This window comes from Petromyzon marinus, chromosome 72, assembly GCF_048934315.1.
Source record: "Petromyzon marinus isolate PM22_M1 ecotype Great Lakes invasive population chromosome 72, UKy_Petmar_22M1.pri1.0, whole genome shotgun sequence".
NCBI lineage: Eukaryota > Metazoa > Chordata > Hyperoartia > Petromyzontiformes > Petromyzontidae > Petromyzon > Petromyzon marinus.
Genome location: NC_133738.1, coordinates 1,034,804 through 1,060,308, shown reverse-complemented (window position 1 = coordinate 1,060,308; position 25,505 = coordinate 1,034,804). Strand labels below are relative to the sequence as shown.

Below are 25,505 nucleotides of genomic sequence, written 5' to 3'. Positions count from 1 at the left end.
ACAACAACCACCACCACAACAACCACCACCACCACAACAACCACTACTACCACTACCACCACTACCACTATCACCACTACCACCACTGCCACCACTACTACCACCATTACCACTACTACCACCACCACTATCACCACCCCCACCACCACCACTGTCACCACCCCCACCACCTCCACCTTGAATCTCGCATCGCCATGGCAACCCCCTGGCGAGTCACGCGCAACCCGTGACGTGTGGCGTGGCGCGTGCACACCTGCCTAGCGGCCCCGCCCCCACACCTGCCCAGCGGCCCCGCCCCCACACCTGCCCAGCGGCCCCGCCCCCCACGCTCCTACAAACTCCGCCCCCACTCCGTCAAGCCACACCCCAGCCTTTTAGCCCCACCCTCAACTATCTCAAGTCACCGCCCACCCTTATTCAAACACCGCCCCCAACGCCCTTTAAACCCCGCCCACCCTCATTCAAACCCTGCCCCCAACTCTTCCAAGGCCCTTTCCCCCCCACCTCCTTCAAACCCCGCCCCCAACTCCTTCAAGCCCCGCCCCCAACTCCCTCAAACCACGCCCACCCTCATTCAAACCCCGCCCCCAACACCCTCAAAACCCGCCCACCCTCATTCAAACCCTGCCCCCAACTCCTCCAAGGCCCTTTCCCCCCCACCTCCCTCAAACCCCGCCCCCAGCTCCTTCAAGCCCCGCCCCCAACTCCCTCAAACCACGCCCGCCCTCATTCAAACCCCGCCCCCAACACCCTCAAACCCCGCCCACCCTCATTCAAACCCCGCCCCCAACTCAAACACCTCCCACTCTCATTCAAACCCCGCCCCCGACTCCTTCAAGCCCCCCCCCAACTCCCTAAAACCCCGCCCACCCTCGTTCAAGCCCCGCCCCCGACTCCTTCAAACCCCCAACCCCCCCAACTCCTTCAAGCCCCCCCCCCAACTCCATCAAACCCCGCCCACCCTCATTCAAACCCCTCCCCAACTCCCTCAAACCCCGCCCATCCTCATTCAAACCCTGCCCCCATCTCCCTAAAACCCCGCCCATCCTCATTAAAACGCCGCCCCCAACTCCTTCAAGCCCCGCCCACCCTCATTCAAACCCCGCCCCCAACTCCTTCAAGTCCCGCCCACCCTCATTCAAACCCCGCCCCCAACTCCCTCACCCAGTGTCTCACTAGCAGTGTCTCACTACCCAGTGTCTCACTACCCAGTGTCTCACTAGCTGTGTCTCACTACCCAGTGTCTCACTACCAGTGTCTCACCACCGGCGATCTTGCCACTGGTATCCCATCAAGAACTGAAGGGAGACCATCCGTAGGTTCCACACCGCCGTGCCATTTTATTCGCTGCAACAAAATACAAATTTTCACGGCGTTCTTGGTCAGTCACAATTAGCCAGCCACCTCTGAGATAGACACCCAGGCCCAGGGATCAATCGTAAGGCCAGACTCTCAGTGTCTCTGACACGGCCATTGAGAGAGACACCCACAGACCCAGACTCTCAGTGTCTCTGACACGGCCATTGAGAGAGACACCCAGACCCAGACTCTCAGTGTCTCTGACACGGCCATTGAGACAGACAGAGAGACACCCACAGACCCAGACTCTCAGTGTCTCTGACACGGCCATTGAGACAGACAGAGAGACACCCACAGACCCAGACTCTCAGTGTCTCTGACACGGTCATTGAGACAGACACCCAGACTCACAGTGTCTCTGACACGGCCATTGAGAGACAGACAGAGAGACACCCAGACACAGACTCTCAGTGTCTCTGACACGGCCATTGAGAGAGACACCCAGACCCAGACTCTCAGTGTCTCTGACACGGTCATTGAGACAGACAGAGAGACACCCAGACACAGACTCTCAGTGTCTCTGACACGGCCATTGAGAGAGACACCCAGACCCAGACTCTCAATGTCTCTGACACGGCAATTGAGAGAGACAGAGAGACACCCAGACGCAGACTCTCAGTGTCTCTGACACGGCCATTGAGACAGACAGAGAGACACCCAGACCCAGACTCTCAGTGTCTCTGATACGGCCATTGAGAGAGACACCCAGACCCAGACTCTCAGTGTCTCTGACACGGCCATTGAGACAGACAGAGAGACACCCAGACCCAGACTCTCAGTGTTTCTGACACGGTCATTGTGACAGACAGAGAGACACCCAGACCCAGACTCTCAGTGTCTCTGACACTGCCATTGAGACAGACAGAGAGACACCCACAGACCCAGACTCTCAGTGTCTCTGACACGGCCATTGAGACAGACAGAGAGACACCCAGACCCAGACTCTCAGTGTCTCTGACACGGTCATTGTGACAGACAGAGAGACACCCAGACCCAGACTCTCAGTGTCTCTGACACGGCCATTGAGACAGACAGAGAGACACCCAGACCCAGACTCTCAGTGTCTCTGACATGGCCATTGAGAGAGACAGAGAGACACCCAGACACAGACTCTCAGTGTCTCTGACACGGCCATTGAGACAGACAGAGAGACACCCAGACCCAGACTCTCAGTGTCTCTGACACGGTCATTGTGAGAGAGACAGAGAGACACTCAGAGTCCCAGACTCTCAGTGTCTCCGACACGGTCATTGTGAGAGAGACAGAGAGACACCCACAGACCCAGACTCTCAGTGTCTCTGACACGGCCATGGTGAGACAGACACTGAGGCCTCTATCAGTGTCTCCGACACGGCCATTGTGAGAGACACTGAGGCCTCTATCGGTGTCTCCGACACGGCCATTGTGAGACGGACCCAGGCCTCTATCGGTGTCTCCGACACGGCCATTGTGAGACAGACACTGAGGCCTCTATCAGTGTCTCTGACACGGCCATTGAGACAGACACTGAGGCCTCCATCGGTGTCTCCGACACGGCCATTGAGACAGACACTGAGGCCTCTATCGTTGTCTCTTACACGGCCATTCAGACAGACCCAGGCCTCTATCGTTGTCTTTGACACGGCCATTGTGAGACAGACCCAGGCCTCTATCGTTGTCTCTGACACGGCCATTGTGAGACAGACCCAGACCTCTATCGTTGTCTCTGACACGGCCTTGGTGAGACAGACACTGAGGCCTCTATCGGTGTCTCTTACGCGGCCTTGGTGAGAGACAGAGACACCCACAGACCCAGACTCTCACTGTCTCCGACACGGTCATTGTGAGAGAGACAGAGAGACATCCACAGACCCAGACTCTCAGTGTCTCTGACACGGCCTTGGTGAGACAGACACTGAGGCCTCTATTGGTGTCTCTGACACGGCCATGGTGAGACAGACACTGAGGCCTCTATCGTTGTCTCCGACACGGCCATTGTGAGAAAGACACTGAGGCCTCTATCGGTGTCTCTGACACGGCCATTGTGAGACAGACACTGAGGCCTCTATCGGTGTCTCTGACACGGCCATTGTGAGACAGACCCAGGCCTCTATCAGTGTCTCTGACACGGCCATTGTGAGAGACACTGAGGCCTCTATCGTTGTCTCTTACACGGCCTTGGTGAGAGACAGAGACACACACAGACCCAGACTCTCAGTGTCTCCGACACGGTCATTGTGAGAGAGACAGAGAGACACCCACAGACCCAGACTATCGGTGTCTCCGACACGGCCATTGTGAGACAGACACTGAGGCCTCTATCGGTGTCTCCGACACGGCCATTGTGAGACAGACACTGAGGCCTCTATCGGTGTCTCTTACGCGGCCTCGGTCAGAGACAGAGACACCCACAGACCCAGACTATCGGTGTCTCCGACACAGCCATTGTGAGGCGGACCCAGGCCTCTATCGGTGTCTCCGACACGGCCATTGTGAGACGGACCCAGGCCCCTATCCGTGTCTCCGACACGGCCGCCTCTAGAGGTCGCGAATGGCGAGGCCTTCCCACAGCGGCATGCACAGAGCTCCGTCGATGTAGAGGAGGCGGTCGCGGTTGACGAGCTCCTCCTCAAGGCCCAGCTGGGCCCGTCGGAGGGCGCGGAGCTGAGCCTCGCCATTCCTCACCTCCTCGGTCAGCCTTGCGGAGGGGGGAGGGGCCGGAACGTCGAGCAAGAGACACAATGAGTAGGAGACGCGTTGAGGTGGAGACTCAATGAGTAGGAGACACGTTGAGGTGGAGACACAATGAGTAGGAGACACAATGAGTAGGAGACACAATGAGTAGGAGACACAATGAGTAGGAGACACAATGAGTAGGAGACGCGTTGAGTAGGAGACACAATGAGTAGGAGACACAATGAGTAGGAGACACAATGAGTAGGAGACACAATGAGTAGGAGACGCGTTGAGTAGGAGACACAATGAGTAGGAGACACAATGAGTAGGAGACACAATGAGTAGGAGACACAATGAGTAGGAGACGCGTTGAGGTGGAGACACAATGAGTAGGAGACACGTTGAGGTGGAGACACAATGAGGTGGAGACACAATGAGTAGGAGACACGTTGAGGTGGAGACACGTTGAGGTGGAGACACGTTGAGGTGGAGACACAATGAGTAGGAGACACAATGAGTAGGAGACACAATGAGTAAGAGACACGTTGAGTAGGAGACACAATGAGTAGGAGACACGTTGAGGTGGAGACACGTTGAGGTGGAGACACAATGAGTAGGAGACACAATGAGTAGGAGACACGTTGAGGTGGAGACACAATGAGTAGGAGACACATTGAGGTGGAGATTCAATGAGTAGGAGACACAATGAGTAGGAGACACAATGAGTAGGAGACACAATGAGTAGGAGACACAATGAGTAGGAGACACAATGAGTAGGAGACACAATGAGTAGGAGACACAATGAGTAGGAGACACGTTGAGGTGGAGACACGTTGAGGTGGAGACACAATGAGTAGGAGACACAATGAGTAGGAGACACAATGAGTAGGAGACACAATGAGTAGGAGACACAATGAGTAGGAGACACGTTGAGGTGGAGACACGTTGAGGTGGAGACACAATGAGTAGGAGACACGTTGAGGTGGAGACACAATGAGTAGGAGACACAATGAGTAGGAGACACAATGAGTAGGAGACACGTTGAGGTGGAGACACAATGAGTAGGAGACACAATGAGTAGGAGACACAATGAGTAGGAGACACAATGAGTAGGAGACACAATGATTAGGAGACACAATGAGTAGGAGACACGTTGAGTAGGAGACACAATGAGTAGGAGACACAATGAGTAGGAGACACAATGAGTAGGAGATACAATGAGTAGGAGACACGTTGAGTAGGAGACACAATGAGTAGGAGACACAATGAGTAGGAGACACGTTGAGAAGGAGACACGTTGAGGTGGAGACACAATGAGTAGGAGACACAATGAGTAGGAGACACAATGAGTAGGAGACACAATGATTAGGAGACACAATGAGTAGGAGACACAATGAGTAGTAGACACAATGAGTAGGAGACACAATGAGTAGGAGACACGTTGAGTAGGAGACACAATGAGTAGGAGACACGTTGAGGTGGAGACACAATGAGTAGGAGACACGTTGAGGTGGAGACACGTTGAGGTGGAGACACAATGAGTAGGAGACACAATGAGTAGGAGACACGTTGAGAAGGAGACACGTTGAGGTGGAGACACAATGAGTAGGAGACACGTTGAGGTGGAGACACGTTGAGGTGGAGACACAATGAGTAAGAGACACAATGAGTAGGAGACACAATGAGTAGGAGACACAATGAGTAGGAGACACGTTGAGGTGGAGACACAATGAGTAGGAGACACAATGAGTAGGAGACACAATGAGTAGGAGACACAATGAGTAGGAGACACGTTGAGTAGGAGACACATTGAGTAGGAGACACATTGAGTAGGAGACACGTTGAGGTGGAGACACAATGAGTAGGAGACACAATGAGTAGGAGACACAATGAGTAGGAGACGCGTTGAGTAGGAGACACAATGAGTAGGAGACACAATGAGTAGGAGACACGTTGAGTAGGAGACACAATGAGTAGGAGACACAATGAGTAGGAGACACAATGAGTAGGAGACACAATGAGTAGGAGACACATTGAGGTGGAGACACGTTGAGTAGGAGACACAATGAGTAGGAGACACGTTGAGGTGGAGATTCAATGAGTAGGAGACACATTGAGGTGGAGATTCAATGAGTAGGAGACACAATTAGTAGGAGACCCAATGATTAGGAGACACAATGAGTAGGAGACACGTTGAGTAGGAGACACGTTGAGGTGGAGACACAATGAGTAGGAGACACAATGAGTAGGAGACACAATGAGTAGGAGACACAATGAGTAGGAGACACAATGAGTAGGAGACACAATGAGTAGGAGACACAATGAGTAGGAGACACAATGAGTAGGAGACACGTTGAGGTGGAGACACAATGAGTAGGAGACAAGTTGAGTAGGAGACACAATGAGTAGGAGACACAATGAGTAGGATGATGCCACCCTCCACCTCCACCACCACCTCCACCAACAACAACAACCGCCATTCGCCACTAAGTAGCGGTGACATCACCACGACGCTTGTGCCAGGCTATGTGCACCTTGAGGCCACGTGAAGTGTCGAACGCCCGCTGGCAGGAGGTCACGGGGCAGACCCAGGTGCCACGCGTCGACTGACTGAGATGACTGGCTGATGCACCACCTGTGCCCCCTACTGTGCCAACCTGCTGTGCTTTAGCCACCCGGCGCTCTGCTCGTTGTTGTGAGCGTCTCTCCTCCGCCCTCCGTTGTTGTTGGAGGGCGACTGCCTCCAACTGCCCAGTAGCGTCCTTCACGAGCCTCCTCCACAGAGGCCGATCTCGACACCGCTGGTACCAGTCATCAGCAAGTCCACTCAGCTCCACGTCCTCCTGTACCACATCACTTCATCTCTTCTCTAGCCCGTGCCGCACCCGTTTAGCCCCCTACGTGGTCAAAATAGATGTTAAATAATGTGGGAGCCAGACAACATCCCTGTCACACCCCAAGGTGTACAGGGAATGGCTCCGACTCCCAGCCACGTATTTTTACCCAGGCCCGCTCACCATCATGACGGTTCTTAATGATCGTGAGCAGAAGGTCAGGGACTCTAAAAGCACAAAGCACAACCCAGAGCCCAGGCCTACTGATTGTATCATAGGCCTTGACCAGGTCAATATTGCAGAGATGTAGGTCTTGTTGGAATTCCCTACACCTCTGCTGTAGCAGACGGACAGAAAATATGGCATCTGTGCAGGACCGCCCTTTCCAGAAATCGCATTGGGGCTCCGCAAGCCTCTCCTCAGCGTGCCTGGAGAGGCGATGTTGAATAATCCTTGCCAGGACCTTTCCCGGCACACTGAGGAGTGAGATGCCCCTGTTGTTGGTACAGTCTGTGCGGTCCCCCTTCTTAAAGAGGGGGACCCCTAGGGCATCCTTCCAGTCCTGTGGAACCCATCCAGTGGCCCAGACTGTTGTTATCATGTCATAGAGGGCAGTCTTTGCACAAACACCACCCTCCCTCAGCATTTCGCTTGGGAGATCATCTCTGTCCAGTGCCTCTCCTGGTCTCAGACTCCGAATCGCCCTCAGTTCTTCCTCAACAGATGGCACCTCAGCCAGCCACTCACAGGGGGTGACTTCTTCCAATATTTGAGGCACCGCAGCCTCAGCAGGGTCATCCCCACTTTGTCCCACGTTGTTATCCTGGCTGAGGGATGTCCCCTCCCCCAGGACCTCACAGAAATGCTCAGCAAATCTGTAAACCTGTTCCCGGGCGTCGGAGATTGGATCACCGTTCTTTCCCCTAATGATGGTAATAGGTGTGGCGCTGCAGGTTACTTTTTTAATGGAATTAAAGAGCGATTTGTGATCGCGGGCCACTGAGGCAGACTCCATCTCCTCAGCAACCCGCGACCACCACCCATTGTAGCAGCACCTCACGGCTCTCCGAACCTCCGAGCGAAGGCTGCGGTAAGCCTCCTCATTCTCCGATATGGGATGCTGTAGCCGATGAGAGTGGGCCTGTCGCTTTTTCTCAGCCAGCTTGAACACCTCCTGTCAGCCAGGGTCTCTATGGCGGTCTGGACCGCGTACCCAAAGCAGCCATTGCAACTGCATGAGTCACAGTCCTAAACCTCGCCCATTTACCCTCGACATCAGGAGGAGTCGGGGACGATGCCAATCCCAGCCGCAAGCGATGATTAAATTCTCGCTTGCAACTTTCATCAGCTAGCTGAGACCATGCCACGAAGGGTTTGAATGGAGTCCTGGGTGTACACCCACCACCATAGTGGAAGAATGGCAGGCGCATCTTACAGATGACAAGTCGATAGTCAGTGGGCAGATCAGCTCCACGGTAGGTCGTGGTGTCAAGGACATGGGCTCGCATCTGCTGGTCCGTCACTATGTAGTCCAGCAGATGTTTTTGCTTGGACCCGGCATGCATCCATGATGTTGTGTGGATACGCCGATGCCGGAAAAGCATGTTGGTAATTACAAGCCCATGGGCTGCACAAAAATCTAGCAGCCTCCTGCCGTTGTTATTGAGCTGATCTGGCCCATGCCCTCCAATCACTCCAGACCATGTGCCAGTATCATGACCAACTCGGGCATTGAAGTCTCCAATGACTCTATCCCGAAGGGCCACATCAGCCAGCACCTGTGTCAGGAGGTCATAGAAGGCATCTGACTCATCGGCTTTGCCTGCATCCCTCCACGGATGTTTGTCTTCGGTGGGAGCATAAGCAACCAAGACCACCACTCCTCGCCTCCGGTTGATGGGAAGGCGAGCCCAAAGTAGCCTGGGGCTTACAGCTTCCCACACCTCACTGCCACGCTCCCACGCCCCCTTCATTCTTTTGTTCAGAAGAACAGCCACTCCCTGTTGTTTGGCAGCCTCCTGCCCCGAGTAGAGGAGTGTCCACCCCTCATGGTGGCAGGAGCCAGAGCCGGTCCACCGGTCCTCCTGAACGCCGCAGAGATCCAGGCGGTACTGCTCCAGCTCCCGACAGAGGAGCGGCAGCCTCTCCTCCGCAAGCGAGCGTTCGAACATTCCACGTGGCCACCCGCAGTGGCTTTTTTGTTGTTTCTGGAGGAGCCCCCCCGTGAGGGTAGAGATTCAGTCTCCTGGCTCCGCCAAACGATGGTTTTGGCCAGGAGACGTCACGGACGCCTGTCCCCCCCCCCCCCACCCCGGGGTCTCAGGCACAAGCTTCGTTGGATATTTATCTCGTGGTTTAGCGGTAATCCATTGAAGGTGGAGGGGGTTACCGGCCCCTCGCACCCGTCCAGAGCCCCCTTTCGGCCGCTTTGCTGGTCACAGACGCCATGAGGGGGGAGGAAAGGCCAATCGGAATTGGCCCTCCCCGCCCCCCCCCCCCCCCCCCCACGGCACTGCCCACGACAGCGTTGCCCATCCACCACCACCACCACCGCCACCACCGCCACCACCACCACCACCAACCACCCCCACCACCACCACCACCACCACCACCACCGCCACCGCCACCACCACCACCACCACCACCACCACCGCCACCGCCACCACCACCACCACCGCCGCCACCACCACCACCACCACCACCACCACCACCCCCACCACCACCACCGCCGCCACCACCACCACCACCACCACCACCGCCGCCACCGCCGCCACCACCGCCGTCGCCGCCGCCTCACCGCCCCCGGCTGTCCTGCAGCTGCTCCAGCTCCGCCTGGAGCTGTTTCTGCGCCGCGTCCGGACAGCGTTCCCCGGGGGGCCGACCCCGGCGGGCCTCCAGCCGGGCCCGGCACACCGCCAGCGGTGCCTCCAGGCCACCGAGGGACTCGGCCAGGCGACGCAGAGATTCCTCCTGCAGGGACATCGCCTCCATCGTCTGGGGGGGGGTGGGGGAGGGATGGGGCAGGGGGGGGGTGATGGTTACCGGTGTGAGAGTCTCACCTGTGTAGAGGGTTTCACGGGACACGGAGGCGGTGGGAGTAGAGGCAGCGCTGTTTATTCAGCTTCGCGGGGGGGTTACACTGAGAAGGAGTAACGGCCCCTTCACCCGTACACCCGCTGGGACACCCCCTAGGCTATCGGCTTAACTCCTGTGTCCCCAGTTCCTCCAGCTACAGGCGCTAGAGTTGTAGCGGGTTATACGGGACACGGTGGAGTAGAGGCAGCGCTGTTTATTCAGCTTCGCGGGGGGGTTACACTGGAAGGGGTAACGGCCCCTTCACCCGTACACTCGCTGGGACACCCCCTAGGCTATCGGCCTAACTCCTGTGTCCCCAGTTCCTCCAGCTACAGGCGCTAGAGTTGTAGCGGGTTATACGGGACACGGTGGAGTAGAGGCACCGCTGTTTATTCAGCTTCGCGGGGGGTTACACTGGAAGGGGTAACGGCCCCTTCACCCGTACACTCACTGGGACACTCCCTAGGCTCTCGGCCTAACTCCAATTTGCTCCCAGTTCTTCCAGCTACAGGCGCTAAAGTTGCGGCGGGTTTCACGGGACACGGAGGCGGTGGAGTAGAGGCACCGCTGTTTATTCAGCTTCGCGGGGGGGTTACACTGAGAAGGGGTAACGGCCCCTTCACCCGTACACTCGCTGGGACACCCCCTAGGCTATCGGCCTAACTCCTGTGTCCCCAGTTCCTCCAGCTACAGGCGCTAGAGGGAGGCTACCTGACCTGGCCCTGGTCATGGCACGGGTCACGGACACCCCACCAACCACACCGACCCTTAAAAGGGCTCCGGGCTCCGAGGCTCTGGGACCGCACCGCCGGCCCTAATGAGGGCGGCGTTCAGGGGGGTCCCAGGGTCTAGCTAGCCGGCCTTACGTCTTCACCGGTTCTTCATTTTCTTGGTTCTTTCGGTAAAGTCACCACGTAGAATGAGAATAAAATAATAAATTGATAAAATAAAATAACACAATATTCTCACGACGTTTCGGCCACAACACAAGCGGCCTTCATCAGGTGAAGGGACGAGACTGTCTGGAGGACAGTGCTGGAGCGAACAAAGCCACACTCAGATCACGACCTTTAAGCTGTGTGAGAATAAACAAAGCGCCTTGACAAAGGAATTAGCATAGAATTTAGCATTGAAATGGCTGAGTGATTAGCTTGTGACTGGTCACAGAAATAGCTATGTTAAAGTCAGAGCATACACATTCACAGAGGCACCTAGTACCAATCAAACAGGAGAATTTAGCATTGAAATAACTAGGCGAATTTAGCATTGAAATGGCTGAGTGATTAGCTTGTGACTGGTCACAGAAATGGCCTATGTTGAAGTCAAGGCCTACACATCCGCAGAGGCACCCCTTGACATTCTTCACTCTTGGCCCCAACGCTCTGCCCCCAGATCTCCGGCTCCCACGTCCTTGATAGCCGCACATCACTGAGGGCGGGGCTATAGCGGACGTGGTTGTAGTCACCATGGTGTGGCTGTGTATTACCTTAACACACTGTGTGTGTTACATTAACACACTGTGTGTGTTAAATTAACACACTGTGTGTGTTACATTAACAGACTGTGTGTGTTACATTAACACACTGTGTGTGTTACATTAACACACTGTGTGTGTTACATTAACACACTGTGTGTGTTACCTTAACACACACAGTGTGTTAATGTAACAGACAGTGTGTTACATTAACACACTGTGTGTGTTACATTAACACACTGTGTGTGTTACATTAACACACTGTGTGTGTTATCTTAACACACATAGTGTGTTAAGATAACACACTGTGTATGTTACCTTAACACACACTGTGTGTGTTACATTAACACACTGTGTGTGGGAATGTAACACACACAGTGTGTTAAGGTAATACACTGTGTGTTACCTTAACACACTGTGTGTGTTACATTAGCACACACAGTGTGTGTGCACCGCGAGACTCTCCCCACCCCGTACCCAGCCTCCGCACCTGTGCCAGGGCCTCCTCCGTGCGCCGTTTGCTCTCCCTGGCCACGCTCACCGCGGCCGCGAGGGCCCGCCCTGTGGCTCGCCCCTGGCTCCGAGCGTCCTCCTGGGCCCTGCCGAGGGCACCCAGGGCCAGGGCGAGCAGCGACTCGCCGGCCCGCACCGCCAGCGACGCTCGCGAGGCCAGAGACTCGCAGGACGAACGCCACGACTGCACGCTGACGCTGGGTGTGGGTTCGTAGCAAAGTGCCACGTTGACAGAAGGCGAAAAACACGTTTTCATCTGGAGCTTTCCGTGGCTGCAGTAATTCGCATCCTCAGCTCTCTCTCGGTGAAGCCACGTTGAATTGGAAACAGCCGACACGTCGGCCGTGGCGGACCGCTGTTACAATTCAGTGGGCTCACACGACACTGACTTCTCCAAGACGGAGGTTCTCTGCAAGCCGTCTGGCTACCGTGAGAGATTCGTTCATGAGGCTATCCACACATACAAGCACGGAGACAATTTCAACCGGGAAGATGGATTCTGGGCTTAGCAATCATTGGAAGAATTTGATAAATCATTTGGGGGGTCTTAATTGATTGTTCACGCTTACGTTAAGCCATCTGGCTACCATGAGAGATTCGTTCATGAGGCTATCCACACACACAAGCACAAAGACAGTTTCAACCGGGAAGATGGATTCTGGGCTTAGCAATCATTGGAAGAATTTGATAAACCATTTGGAGGTCTTAATTGATTGTTCACGCTTACGGTAAGCCATCTGGCTACCATGAAAGATTCGTTCATGAGGCTATCCACATATACAAGCACGGAGACAATTTCAACCGGGAAGATGGATTCTGGGCTTAGCAATCATTGGAAGGATTTGATAAATCATTTGGGGGTCTTAATTGATTGTTCACGCTTACGTTAAACCATCTGGCTACCATGAGAGATTCGTTCATGAGGCTATCCACACATACAAGCAGGGAGACAATTTCAACCGGGAAGATGGATTCTGGGCTTAGCAATCATTGGAAGGATTTGATAAACCATTTGGGGGTCTTAATTGATTGTTCACGCTTACGGTAAGCCATCTGGCTACCATGAGAGATTCGTTCATGAGGCTATCCACACATACAAACACAGAGAAAATTTCAACCGGGAAGATGGATTCTGGGCTTAGCAATCATTGGAAGGATTTGATAAATCATTTGGGGGGTCTTAATTGATTGTTCACGCTTACGTTAAGCCATCTGGCTACCATGAGAGATTCGTTCATGAGGCTATCCACATATACAAACACAGAGACAATTTCAACCGGGAAAATGGATTCTGGGCTTAGCAATCATTGGAAGAATTTGATAAATCATTTGGGGGTCTTAATTGATTGTTCACGCTTACGTTAAGCCATCTGGCTACCATGAGAGATTCGTTCATGAGGCTATCCACACATACAAACACAGAGACAATTTCAACCGAGAAGATGGATTCTGGGCTTAGCAATCATTGGAAGGATTTGATAAACCATTTGGGGGTCTTAATTGATTGTTCACGCTTACGGTAAGCCATCTGGCTACCATGAGAGATTCGTTCATGAGGCTATCCACACACACAAGCACAAAGACAGTTTCAACCGAGAAGATGGATTCTGGGCTTAGCAATCATTGGAAGGATTTGATAAACCATTTCGGGTCTTAATTGATTGTTCACGCTTACGGTAATCAATCTGGCTACCATGAGAGATTCGTTCATGAGGCTATCCACACATACAAACACAGAGACAATTTCAACCGAGAAGATGGATTCTGGGCTTAGCAATCATTGGAAGGATTTGATAAACCATTTGGGGGTCTTAATTGATTGTTCACGCTTACGGTAAGCCATCTGGCTACCATGAGAGATTCGTTCATGAGGCTATCCACATATACAAGCACGGAGACAATTTCAACCGGGAAGATGGATTTTGGGCTTAGCAATCATGGGAAGGATTTGATAAATCATTTGGGGGTCTTAATTGATTGTTCACGCTTACGTTAAGCCATCTGGCTACCATGAGAGATTCGTTCATGAGGCTATCCACACATACAAGCACGGAGACAATTTCAACCGGGAAGATGGATTCTGGGCTTAGCAATCATTGGAAGGATTTGATAAATCATTTGGGGGTCTTAATTGATTGTTCACGCTTACGTTAAGCCATCTGGCTACCATGAGAGATTCGTTCATGAGGCTATCCACACATACAAACACGGAGACAATTTCAACCGGGAACATGGATTCTGGGCTTAGCAATCATTGGAAGGATTTGATAAACCATTTCAGGTCTTAATTGATTGTTCACGCTTACGGTAAGCCATCTGGCTACCATGAGAGATTCGTTCATGAGGCTATCCACACATACAAGCACAGAGAAAATTTCAACCGGGAAGATGGATTCTGGGCTTAGCAATCATTGGAAGGATTTGATAAACCATTTGGGGTCTTAATTGATTGTTCACACTTACGGTAAGCCATCTGGCTACCATGAGAGATTCGTTCATGAGGCTATCCACATATATAAACATGGAGACAATTTCAACCGAGAAGATGGATTCTGGGCTTAGCAATCATTGGAAGGATTTGATAAACCATTTCGGGTCTTAATTGATTGTTCACGCTTACGGTAATCAATCTGGCTACCATGAGAGATTCGTTCATGAGGCTATCCACACATACAAACACAGAGACAATTTCAACCGAGAAGATGGATTCTGGGCTTAGCAATCATTGGAAGGATTTGCTAAACCATTTGGGGTCTTAATTGATTGTTCACGCTTACGGTGGCTTTCAGACAGCATACATTAATTTTTCGTCTCCCCCCCTCCTCTTTTCAGAACATAGATGGACTCGTCCATCTAAACAAATTGTCAAATCGCTCTCCGTGGTGCTAACGTTTTTTTAAAAATAAATAAACACAAACACCGCTCAAAATAAAGAAATAAACCTCCACTTCTTTCAAATGTTTCTTGCCATTGGTTTTTTCACACCTGATGACGACCGTTTGCGTTACGGTCGAAACGTCGTGAGAATTTTTATTGTTTCATATATATATTTTTTTCTAACATTTTACTGTTTCCCTTCGACGTGGTGACTTTAGCGAAAGAGCTAAGAATGTAAAAAGACGAAACAGTTCCACTGCCTTAGCCCTACACCGGTGGTGTTGTCGAAGAGTGAATCCACGACATTTACAGTTTCAGTAGTACTGTGACGTTTCGCTGGTAATTACATCCCCAGCATCAGCGGGCAAATTCGCCAGAATTCTGGTAATTACATCCCCAGCATCTTCGGGCAAATTCGTCAGAATTCTGGTAATTACATCCAGCGTCATGGGGCAAGTTCGCCAGAATTCTGGTAATTACATCCAGCATCATGGGGCAAATTCGCCAGAATTCTGGTAATTACATCCAGCGTCATGGGGCAAATTCGCCAGAATTATGGTAATTACATCCCCAGCGTCATGGGGCAAATTCTCCAGAATTCTGGTAATTACATCCCCAGCGTCATTGGGCAAATTCGCCAGAATTCTGGTAATTACATCCAGCGTCATGGGGCAAATTCGCCAGAATTCTGGTAATTACATCCCCAGCATCATGGGGCAAATTCGCCAGAATTCTGGTAATTACATCCCCAGCATCATGGGGCAAATTCGCCAGAATTCTGGTAATTACATCCAGCATCATCGGGCAAATTCGCCAGAATTCTGGTAATTACATCCAGCATCTTCGGCAAATTCGCCAGAATTCTGGTAATTACATCCAGCATCTTGGGCAAATTCGCCAAATTCTGGTAATTACATCCCCAGCATCATCGGGCAAATTCGCCAGAATTCTGGTAATTACATCCAGCGTCATCGGGCAAATTCGCCAGAATTCTGGTAATTACATCCAGCATCTTCGGGCAAATTCGCCAGAATTCTGGTAATTACATCCAGCGTCATGGGGCAAATTCGCCAGAATTCTGGTAATTACATCCAGCATCATCGGGCAAATTCGCCAGAATTCTGGTAATTACATCCAGCATCATCGGGCAAATTCGCCAGAATTCTGGTAATTACATCCAGCGTCATGGGGCAAATTAGCCAGAATTCTGGTAATTACATCCAGCGTCATGGGGCAAATTCGCCAAAATTCTGGTAATTACATCCAGCGTCATCGGGCAAATTCGCCAGAATTCTGGTAATTACATCCAGCGTCATGGGGCAAATTCGCCAGAATTCTGGTAATTACATCCCCAGCATCATCGGGCAAATTCTGATAATTACATCCAGCATCATGGGGCAAATTCACTAGAATTCTGGTAATTACATCCAGCATCTTCGGGCAAATTCGCCAGAATTCTGGTAATTACATCCAGCATCATCGGGCAAATTCGCCAGAATTCTGGTAATTACATCCAGCATCATGGGGCAAATTCACTAGAATTCTGGTAATTACATCCAGCATCATCGGGCAAATTCGCCAGAATTCTGGTAATTACATCCAGCGTCATGGGGCAAATTCGCCAGAATTCTGGTATTTACATCCAGCATCATCGGGCAAATTCGCCAGAATTCTGGTAATTACATCCAGCGTCATGGGGCAAATTCACCAGAATTCTGGTAATTACATCCCCAGCATCATGGGGCAAATTCGCCAGAATTCTGGTAATTACATCCCCAGCATCATGGGGCAAATTCGCCAGAATTCTGATAATTACATCCCCAGCATCATGGGGCAAATTCGCCAGAATTCTGGTAATTACATCCAGCATCTTCGGGCAAATTCGCCAGAATTCTGATAATTACATCCAGCATCATGGGGCAAATTCACCAGAATTCTGGTAATTACATCCCCAGCATCATGCGGCAAATTCACCAGAATTCTGGTAATTACATCCCCAGCATCATGGGGCAAATTCGCCAGAATTCTGGTAATTACATCCAGCATCATCGGGCAAATTCGCCAGAATTCTGGTAATTACATCCAGCATCTTCGGGCAAATTCGCCAGAATTCTGGTAATTACATCCAGCATCATGGGGCAAATTCGCCAGAATTCTGGTAATTACATCCAGCATCATGGGGCAAATTCGCCAGAATTCTGGTAATTTCATCCAGCATCATGGGGCAAATTCGCCAGAATTCTGGTAATTACATCCAGCATCATGGGGCAAATCCGCCAGAATTCTGGTAATTTCATCCAGCATCATCGGGCAAATTCGCCAGAATTCTGGTAATTACATCCAGCATCTTCGGGCAAATTCGCCAGAATTCTGGTAATTACATCCAGCATCATGGGGCAAATTCGCCAGAATTCTGGTAATTACATCCAGCATCATGGGGGAAATTCGCCAGAATTCTGGTAATTACATCCAGCATCATCGGGCAAATTCGCCAGAATTTTGGTAATTATATCCCCAGCATCATCGGGCAAATTCGCCAGAATTCTGGTAATTACATCCAGCATCATGGGGCAAATTTGCCAGGATTCTGGTAATTACATCCAGCGTCATCGGGCAAATTCGCCAGAATTCTGGTAATTACATCCAGCATCATGGGGCAAATTCGCCAGAATTCTGGTAATTACATCCAGCATCATGGGGCAAATTCGCCAGAATTCTGGTAATTACTTCCAGCATCATCGGGCAAATTCACCAGAATTCTGATAATTACATCCAGCATCATGGGGCAAATTCGCCAGAATTCTGGTAATTACATCCAGCATCATGGGGCAAAATTCGCCAGAATTCTGGTAATTACATCCAGTATCTTCGGGCAAATTCGCCAGAATTCTAGTAATTACATCCAGCATCATGGGGCAAATTCGCCAGGATTCTGGTAATTACATCCAGCATTATGGGGCAAATTTGCCAGAATTCTGGTAATTACATCCAGCATCATCGGGCAAATTCAGCAGAATTCTGGTAATTACATCCAGCATCATGGGGCAAATTCGCCAGAATTCTGGTATTTACATCCCCAGCATCATCGGCAAATTCGCCAGAATTCTGGTAATTACATCCCCAGCATCATGGGGCAAATTCGCCAGAATTCTGGTAATTACATCCAGCATCATGGGGCAAATTCGCCAGAATTCTGGTAATTACATCCAGCATCATGGGGCAAATTCGCCAGGATTCTGGTAATTACATCCAGCATCATGGGGCAAATTCGCCAGAATTCTGGTAATTACATCCAGCATCATGGGGCAAATTCGCCAGAATTCTGGTAATTACATCCAGCATCATGGGGCAAATTCGCCAGAATTCTGGTAATTACATCCAGCATCATGGGGCAAATTCGCCAGAATTCTGGTAATTACATCCAGCATCATCGGGCAAATTCGCCAGAATTCTGGTAATTACATCCAGCATCATGGGGCAAATTCGCCAGGATTCTGGTAATTACATCCAGCATCATGGGGCAAATTCGCCAGAATTCTGGTAATTACATCCAGCATCATGGGGCAAATTCGCCAGGATTCTGGTAATTACATCCAGCATCATGGGGCAAATTCGCCAGAATTCTGGTAATTACATCCAGCATCTTCGGGCAAATTCGTCAGAATTCTGGTAATTACATCCCCAGCATCATCGGGCAAATTCGCCAGAATTCTGGTAATTACTTCCAGCATCATGGGGCAAATTCGCCAGAATTCTGGTAATTACATCCAGCATCATGGGGCAAATTCGCCAGAATTCTGGTAATTACATCCAGCATCATGGGGCAAATTCACCAGAATTCTGGTAATTACATCCCCAGCATCATGGGGCAAATTCGCCAGAATTCTGGTAATTACATCCAGCATCATGGGGCAAATTCACCAGGATTCTGGTATTTACATCCCCAGCATCATCGGGCAAATTCGCCAGAATTCTGGTAATTACATCCCCAGCATCATCGGGCAAATTCGCCAGAATTCTGGTAATTACATCCAGCATCATGGGGCAAATTCGCCAGAATTCTGGTAATTACATCCAGCATCATCGGGCAAATTTACCAGAATTCTGGTAATTACATCCCCAGCATCATGGGGCAAATTCGCCAGAATTCTGGTAATTACATCCAGCATCATGGGGCAAATTCGCCAGAATTCTGGTAATTACATCCAGCATCTTCGGGCAAATTCACCAGAATTCTGGTAATTACATCCAGCGTCATGGGGCAAATTCGCCAGAATTCTGGTAATTACATCCAGCATCTTCGGGCAAATTCGCCAGAATTCTGGTAATTACATCCAGAATCATGGGGCAAATTCGCCAGAATTCTGGTAATTACATCCAGCATCATGGGGCAAATTCGCCAGAATTCTGGTAATTACATCCAGCATCATCGGGCAAATTCGCCAGAATTCTGGTAATTACATCCAGCATCAAGGGGCAAATTCGCCAGAATTCTGGTAATTACATCCCCAGCATCATCGGGCAAATTCGCCATCTGTCAACGTTGTGGATTCACTCTTCGACAACACCATCGGTGTGGGGCTAAAGCAATGGAACTAATTTTGTCTTTTGTCAACGTGCCCCTTTTTTTTTGCTGACTGGCCGTGTCGGGTGGTGGAGGGTTATGACACATTTATAAATAACGCGATCTAGCCCAAAACACCTTCATTATGAATAATATTGTTAAACTGGGTGGAGATGTTGACTACTTCGCCCGGTACGCAGGATGACTGTGAACCACCCCGTGGAGATGTTGACTACCTCGCCAGGTATGCAGGATGACTGTCAATCACCTACTCACTCAGTAACTCGCTCAGTCACTCACTCAGTCACTCACTCAGCTACTCGCTCACTCACTCGCTCAGTCACTTACTAAGTCACTCGCTCAGTCACTTACTCAGTCACTCGCTCAGTCACTCACTCACTCAGTCACTTACTCAGTCACTCGCTCAGTCACCCACTCAGTCACTTGCTCACTCACTCGCTCAGTCACTTACTCAGTCACTCGCTCAGCCACCCACTCAGTCAACCGCTCAGTCACTTACTCACTTAGTCACCCACTCACTCACTCACTCACCCACCCACTCACTCAGTCACTCACCCACTCACTCACTCACTCACCCACTTACTCACTCACTCACCCACCCACCCACTCACTCACTCAGCCACTCACTCACTCACTCACCCACTCACCCACTCACTCACTCACCTACTTACTAACTCACTCACTCACACGCACACTCACCCACTCACTAACCCACCCACTCCCTCACCCACCCACTCCCTCACCCACTCACTCACTCACCCACTCACTCACCCACCCACTCCCTCACACACACCCACCCACTCCCTCACACACACCCACCCACTCACCCACCCACCCACTCACCCACTCACTCACTCACCCACTCACTCACCCACCCATTCACTCACTCACTCACTCACCCACTCACTCACTCACCCACCCACTCACTCACCCACCCACTTACTCACCCACTCACTCACCCCCTCACCCACCCACTCACTCACCCCCTCACCCACCCACTCACTCACCCACTCACTCACCCACTCACTCACCCATCCACTCACCCACCCACCCACTCACCCACCCACTCACTCACCCCCTCACCCACCCACTCACTCACCCCCTCAGCCACCCACTCACCCACCCACCCACCCACTCACCCACCCACTCACCCCCTCACTCACTCACCCACTCACTCAGTCACTCACCCACCCACTCAGTCACTCACCCACTCACCCACCCACTCACTCACCCCCTCACCCACCCACTCACTCACCCCCTCACCCACCCACCCACTCACTCACCCACCCACCCACCCACTCACCCACCCACTCACCCCCTCACTCACTCACCCACCCACTCAGTCACTCACCCACTCACCCACCCACTCACTCACCCCCTCACTCAATCACCCCCTCACCCACTCACTCACCCACCCACTCACTCACTCGCCCTCTGCTCCACCGCTGCCCTCCACGTTGTTGGTGGCTGTGGCTGTGTTGTCGGCGTCGGCGAGGCGAACGAGTCGCGAGTTGTTGTGCAGGAGACCGCACGCCTCGTCAATGGCCTGAGCCTCAGCCTTGCGCCTCGAGTCGGCCCGCAGGTGGAACTCTACAGAGCGATTCACTCTGTGGGTGTGTGGGTGGGGAGGGTGGGTGGGGAGGGTGCGTGGGTGTGTGAGTGGGTGGGTGTGTGGGTGAGTGAGTGAGTGGGTGGGTGAGTGAGTGGGTGAGTGGGTAGGTGAGTGGGTGAGTGAGTGGGTGGGTGAGTGGGTGGGTGGGGAGGGTGGGTGGGTGGGTGAGTGGGTGGGTGGATGAGTGGGTGGGTGAGTCAGTGAGTGAGTGGGTGGGTGAGTGGGTGAGTGGGTGTGTGAGTGGGTGGGTGAGTGGGTGGGTGAGTGGGTGAGTGAGTGAGTGGGTGAGTGAGTGGGTGAGTGAGTGGGTGGGTGAGTGGGTGGGTGGGTGAGTGTGTGGGTGAGTGGGTGAGTGAGTGGGTGGGTGGGTGAGTGGGTGGGTGAGTGGGTGAGTGGGTGGGTGAGTGGGTGGGTGGGTGAGTGGGTGGGTGTGTGGGTGGGGAGTGTGCGTGGGGAGGGTGGGTGGGTGTGTGTGTGGGTGTGTGTGTGTGGGTGGGGAGTGGGTTGGCACAGTAGGGGGCACAGGTGGTGCATCAGCCAGTCATCTCAGTCAGTCGACCCGTGGTACCCGCTGGGTCTGCCCCGTGACCTCCTGCCAGCGGGCGTTCGACACTTCACGTGGCCTCAAGGTGCACATAGCCTGGCACAAGCGTCGTGGTGACGTCACCGCCACTTAGTGGCGAATGGCGGTTGTTGTTGTTGTGTGGGTGTGTGTGTGTGGGTGGGGTGTGGGTGGGTGTGTGTGTGTGGGTGGGTGGGTGTGGGTGGGTGTGTGTGTGGGTGAGTGTGTGGGTGGGTGTGTGGGTGTGTGGGTGTGTGGGTGGGTGTGTGGGTGTGTGTGGGTGAGTGTGTGTGTGGGTGTGTGTGGGTGGGTGTGTGTGTGTGGGTGTGTGTGAGTGGGTGTGTGTGTGGGTGTGTGTGAGTGGGTGTGTGTGTGAGTGTGTGTGTGGGTGTGTGGGTGTGTGTGGGTGGGTGTGTGGGGAGGGTGGGTGTGTGTGTGGGTGAGTGTGTGGGTGGGTGTGTGGGTGGGTGTGTGGGTGGGTGTGTGGCGGTGTGGGTGGGTGTGTGGGTGTGTGGGTGAGTGTGTGGGTGAGTGTGTGGGTGAGTATGTGGGTGAGTGGGTGGGTGGGTGAGTGTGTGGGTGGGTGAGTGTGTGGGTGGGTGGCTGGGTGTATGGGGGTGTGAGTGTGTGGGTGAGTGTGTGTGGGTGAGTGTGGGTGAGTGGGTGTGTGTGTGTGTGGGTGAGTGTGTGGGCGTGTGGGGGTGTGAGTGTGTGGGTGAGTGTGTGGGTGAGTGTGTGGGTGTGTGTGTGTGTGGGTGTGTGTGTGGGTGTGTGTGTGAGTGTGTGGGTGTGTGTGTGGGTGTGTGAGTGTGTGGGTGGGTGTGTGGGTGAGTGTGTGTGTGGGTGAGTGTGTGGGTGAGTGTGTGGGTAAGTGTGTGGGTGTGTGGGTGTGTGGGTGTGTGAGTATGTGTGTCTGTGTGTGTCTGTGTGGGTGAGTGAGTGGGTGAGTGTGTGGGTGTGTGTGTGGGTGTGTGTGTGAGTGTGTGTGTGGGTGGGTGTGTGGGTGTGTGTGTGGGTGAGTGTGTGGGTGAGTGTGTGGGTGTGTGAGTGTGTGTGTGGGTGGGTGTGTGAGTGAGTGTGTGGGTGAGTGGGTGAGTGAGTGGGTGGGTGGGTGGGTGTGTGTGGGTGAGTGTGTGGGTGTGTGTGTGTGTGGGTGAGTGTGTGTGTGGGTGAGTGTGTGTGTGTGTGGGTGTGGGTGTGTGTGTGGGTGTGTGTGTGGGTGTGTGTGGGTGAGTGTGTGGGTGTGTGTGTGGTTGTGTGTGTGGGTGAGTGTGTGGGTGTGTGTGTGTGTGAGTGTGTGTGTGTGTGTGTGTGTGTGTGGGGGAGTGTGTGGGTGTGTGGGTGTGTGTGTGTGTGGGTGAGTGTGTGTGTGGGTGAGTGTGTGAGTGTGTGGGTGTGTGTGTGGGTGTGTGTGTGGGTGTGTGTGTGGGTGTTTGTGTGGGTGTGTGTGTGGGTGAGTGTGTGTGTGTGGGTGTGTGGGTGAGTGTGTGGGTGTGTGTGTGGGTGTGTGTGTGGGTGAGTGTGTGGGTGAGTGTGTGGGTGTGTGAGTGAGTGTGTGGGTGTGTGAGTGTGTGTGTGTGGGTGTGTGGGTGTGTGAGTGTGTGTGTGTGGGTGTGTGAGTGTGTGGGTGTGTGTGTGTGTGTGATATATTTATATATATAAAGTCACGGAGGTGAAAACGGGAAGCAAGCAAGTAAATAAATAAATAATGAATGCTAACTACTCTAATTAAATCACGACGTTTCGGGCGTCACCCAAGCGCCCTTCTTCAGGCGGGAGACTCGCACGGAGCAGAAAGCGTCTCAGAGATGTCTGTGACGAGCTAAAATCTAGCAGTCGTGGGGGGCATGGTGAGTGTGGGGGGCTGGTGAGTGTGGGGGGCTGGGGGGCTGGGTGAGTTTGGGGGGCTGGGTGAGTGTGGGGGGCTAGGTGTGGGGGGCTAGGTGTGGGGTGCTGGGGGTGGGGGGCATGGTGAGTGTGGGGGGCTGGTGAGTGTGGGGGGCTGGGTGAGTGTGGGGGGCTAGGTGTGGGGGGCTGGGTGAGTGTTGGGGGCTGGGTGTGGGGGGCTAGGTGTGGGGGGCTGAGTGTGGGGGGCTGAGTGTGGGGGGCTGGGGGCTAGGTGTGGGGGGCTGAGTGTGGGGGGCTGGGTGTGGGGGGCTGGGTGAGTGTGGGGGGCATGGTGAGTGTGGGGGGGGGCATGGTGAGTGTGGGGGGACGAGTGTGTGGGGCTGGTTGTGGGGGGCTGGGTGTGGGGGGCTGGGTGTGGGGGGCATCATCATCAGCATCATCATCAGCATCATCAGCATCATAGATGTATTTTCGTTAAACATACCCATATCCCCGGTCTGTCACCCCGAGTTTCACACACCACTACACACACCGCTACACACACACACCGCTACACACACACACACCGCTACACACACACCGCTACACACACACCGCTACCACCGCTACACACACACCGCTACCACCACCACCATCGCCACGGTGGTAGCGGTGTGTGTGTGTAGAGGTGTGTGTGTGTAGCGGGGTGTGTGTGTAGCGGTGTGTGTGTAGCGGTGTGTGTGTAGCGGTGTGTGTGTGTGTAGCGGTGTGTGTGTAGCGGTGTGTGTGTGTGTAGCGGTGTGTGTGTAGCGGTGTGTGTGTGTGTAGCGGTGTGTGTAGCGGTGTGGGTAGCGGTGTGTGTGTAGCGGTGTGTGTGTAGCGGTGTGTGTGTAGCGGTGTGTGTGTAGCGGTGTGTGTGTGTAGCGGTGTGTGTGTGTGTAGCGGTGTGTGTGTGTGTAGCGGTGTGTGTGTGTAGCGGTGTGTGTAGCGGTGTTTGTGTAGCGGTGTGTGTGTAGCGGTGTGTGTAGCGGTGTGTGTGTGTAGCGGTGTGTGTGTGTAGCGGTGTGAGTGTGTAGCGGTGTGTGTGTGTAGCGGTGTGTGTGTGTAGCGGTGTGTGTGTGTAGCGGTATGTGTGTGTGTAGCGGTGTATGTGTGTAGCGGTGTGTCTGAGTAGCGGTGTGTGTGTGTGTAGCGGTGTGTGTGTGTGTGTAGCGGTGTGTGTGTGTAGCGGTGTGTGTGTAGCGGTGTGGTGGTAGCGGTGTGTGTAGCGGTGTATGTGTGTGTAACGGTGTGTGTGTAGCGGTGTGTGTGTGTAGCGGTGTGTGTGTAGCGGTGTGTGTGTGTGTAGCGGTGTGTGTGTGTAGCGGTGTGTGTGTGTGTAGCGGTGTGTGTGTGTAGCGGTGTGTCTGAGTAGCGGTGTGTGTGTGTGTAGCGGTGTGTGTGTGTGTGTAGCGGTGTGTGTGTGTGTGTAGCGGTGTGTGTGTGTAGCGGTGTGTGTGTGTGTAGCGGTGTGTGTGTGTAGCGGTGTGTGTGTGTGTAGCGGTGTGTGTGTGTGTAGCGGTGTGTGTGTGTGTAGCGGTGTGTGTAGCGGTGTGTGTGTGTGTAGCGGTGTGTGTGTGTGTGTGTAGCGGTGTGTGTGTGTGTAGCGGTGTGTGTGTGTGTGTAGCGGTGTGTGTGTGTGTAGCGGTGTGTGTGTGTGTAGCGGTGTGTGTGTGTGTAGCGGTGTGTGTGTAGCGGTGTGTGTGTGTGTAGCGGTGTGTGTAGCGGTGTGTGTGTGTAGCGGTGTGTGTGTGTGTAGCGGTGTGTGTGTGTAGCGGTGTGTGTGTGTAGCGGTGTGTGTGTGTGTAGCGGTGTGTCTGTGTGTAGCGGTGTGTGTGTGTAGCGGTGTGTGTGTGTGTAGCGGTGTGTGTGTGTGTGTAGCGGTGTGTGTGTAGCGGTGTGTGTGTGTGTAGCGGTGTGTGTGTGTAGCGGTGTGTGTGTGTGTAGCGGTGTGTGTGTAGCGGTGTGTGTGTGTGTAGCGGTGTGTGTGTAGCGGTGTGTGTGTGTGTAGCGGTGTGTGTGTAGCGGTGTGTGTGTGTGTAGCGGTGTGTGTGTGTAGCGGTGTGTGTGTGTGTAGCGGTGTGTGTGTGTAG

The 25,505-nt window shown here is 52.9% G+C and overlaps 1 protein-coding gene across 1 annotated transcript in view; it reads right to left on the bottom strand.

Moving 5' to 3' along the window:
* Nucleotides 1-1,316: 1,316 nt before the first annotated feature.
* Nucleotides 1,317-25,505, bottom strand: part of LOC116958097 (tektin-1-like) — a 41,114-nt gene continuing 16,925 nt past the window's right edge. Inside the window, exons 5-8 of the mRNA XM_032980586.2 lie at nt 20,800-20,979; nt 11,888-12,107; nt 9,646-9,842; nt 1,317-4,036 (exon numbers count right to left, since the gene is read on the bottom strand). Coding sequence (XP_032836477.2) covers nt 3,877-4,036; nt 9,646-9,842; nt 11,888-12,107; nt 20,800-20,979 — 757 coding nt within the window. The 3' untranslated portion in view covers nt 1,317-3,876. The remainder of the gene's footprint in view (nt 4,037-9,645; nt 9,843-11,887; nt 12,108-20,799; nt 20,980-25,505) is intronic.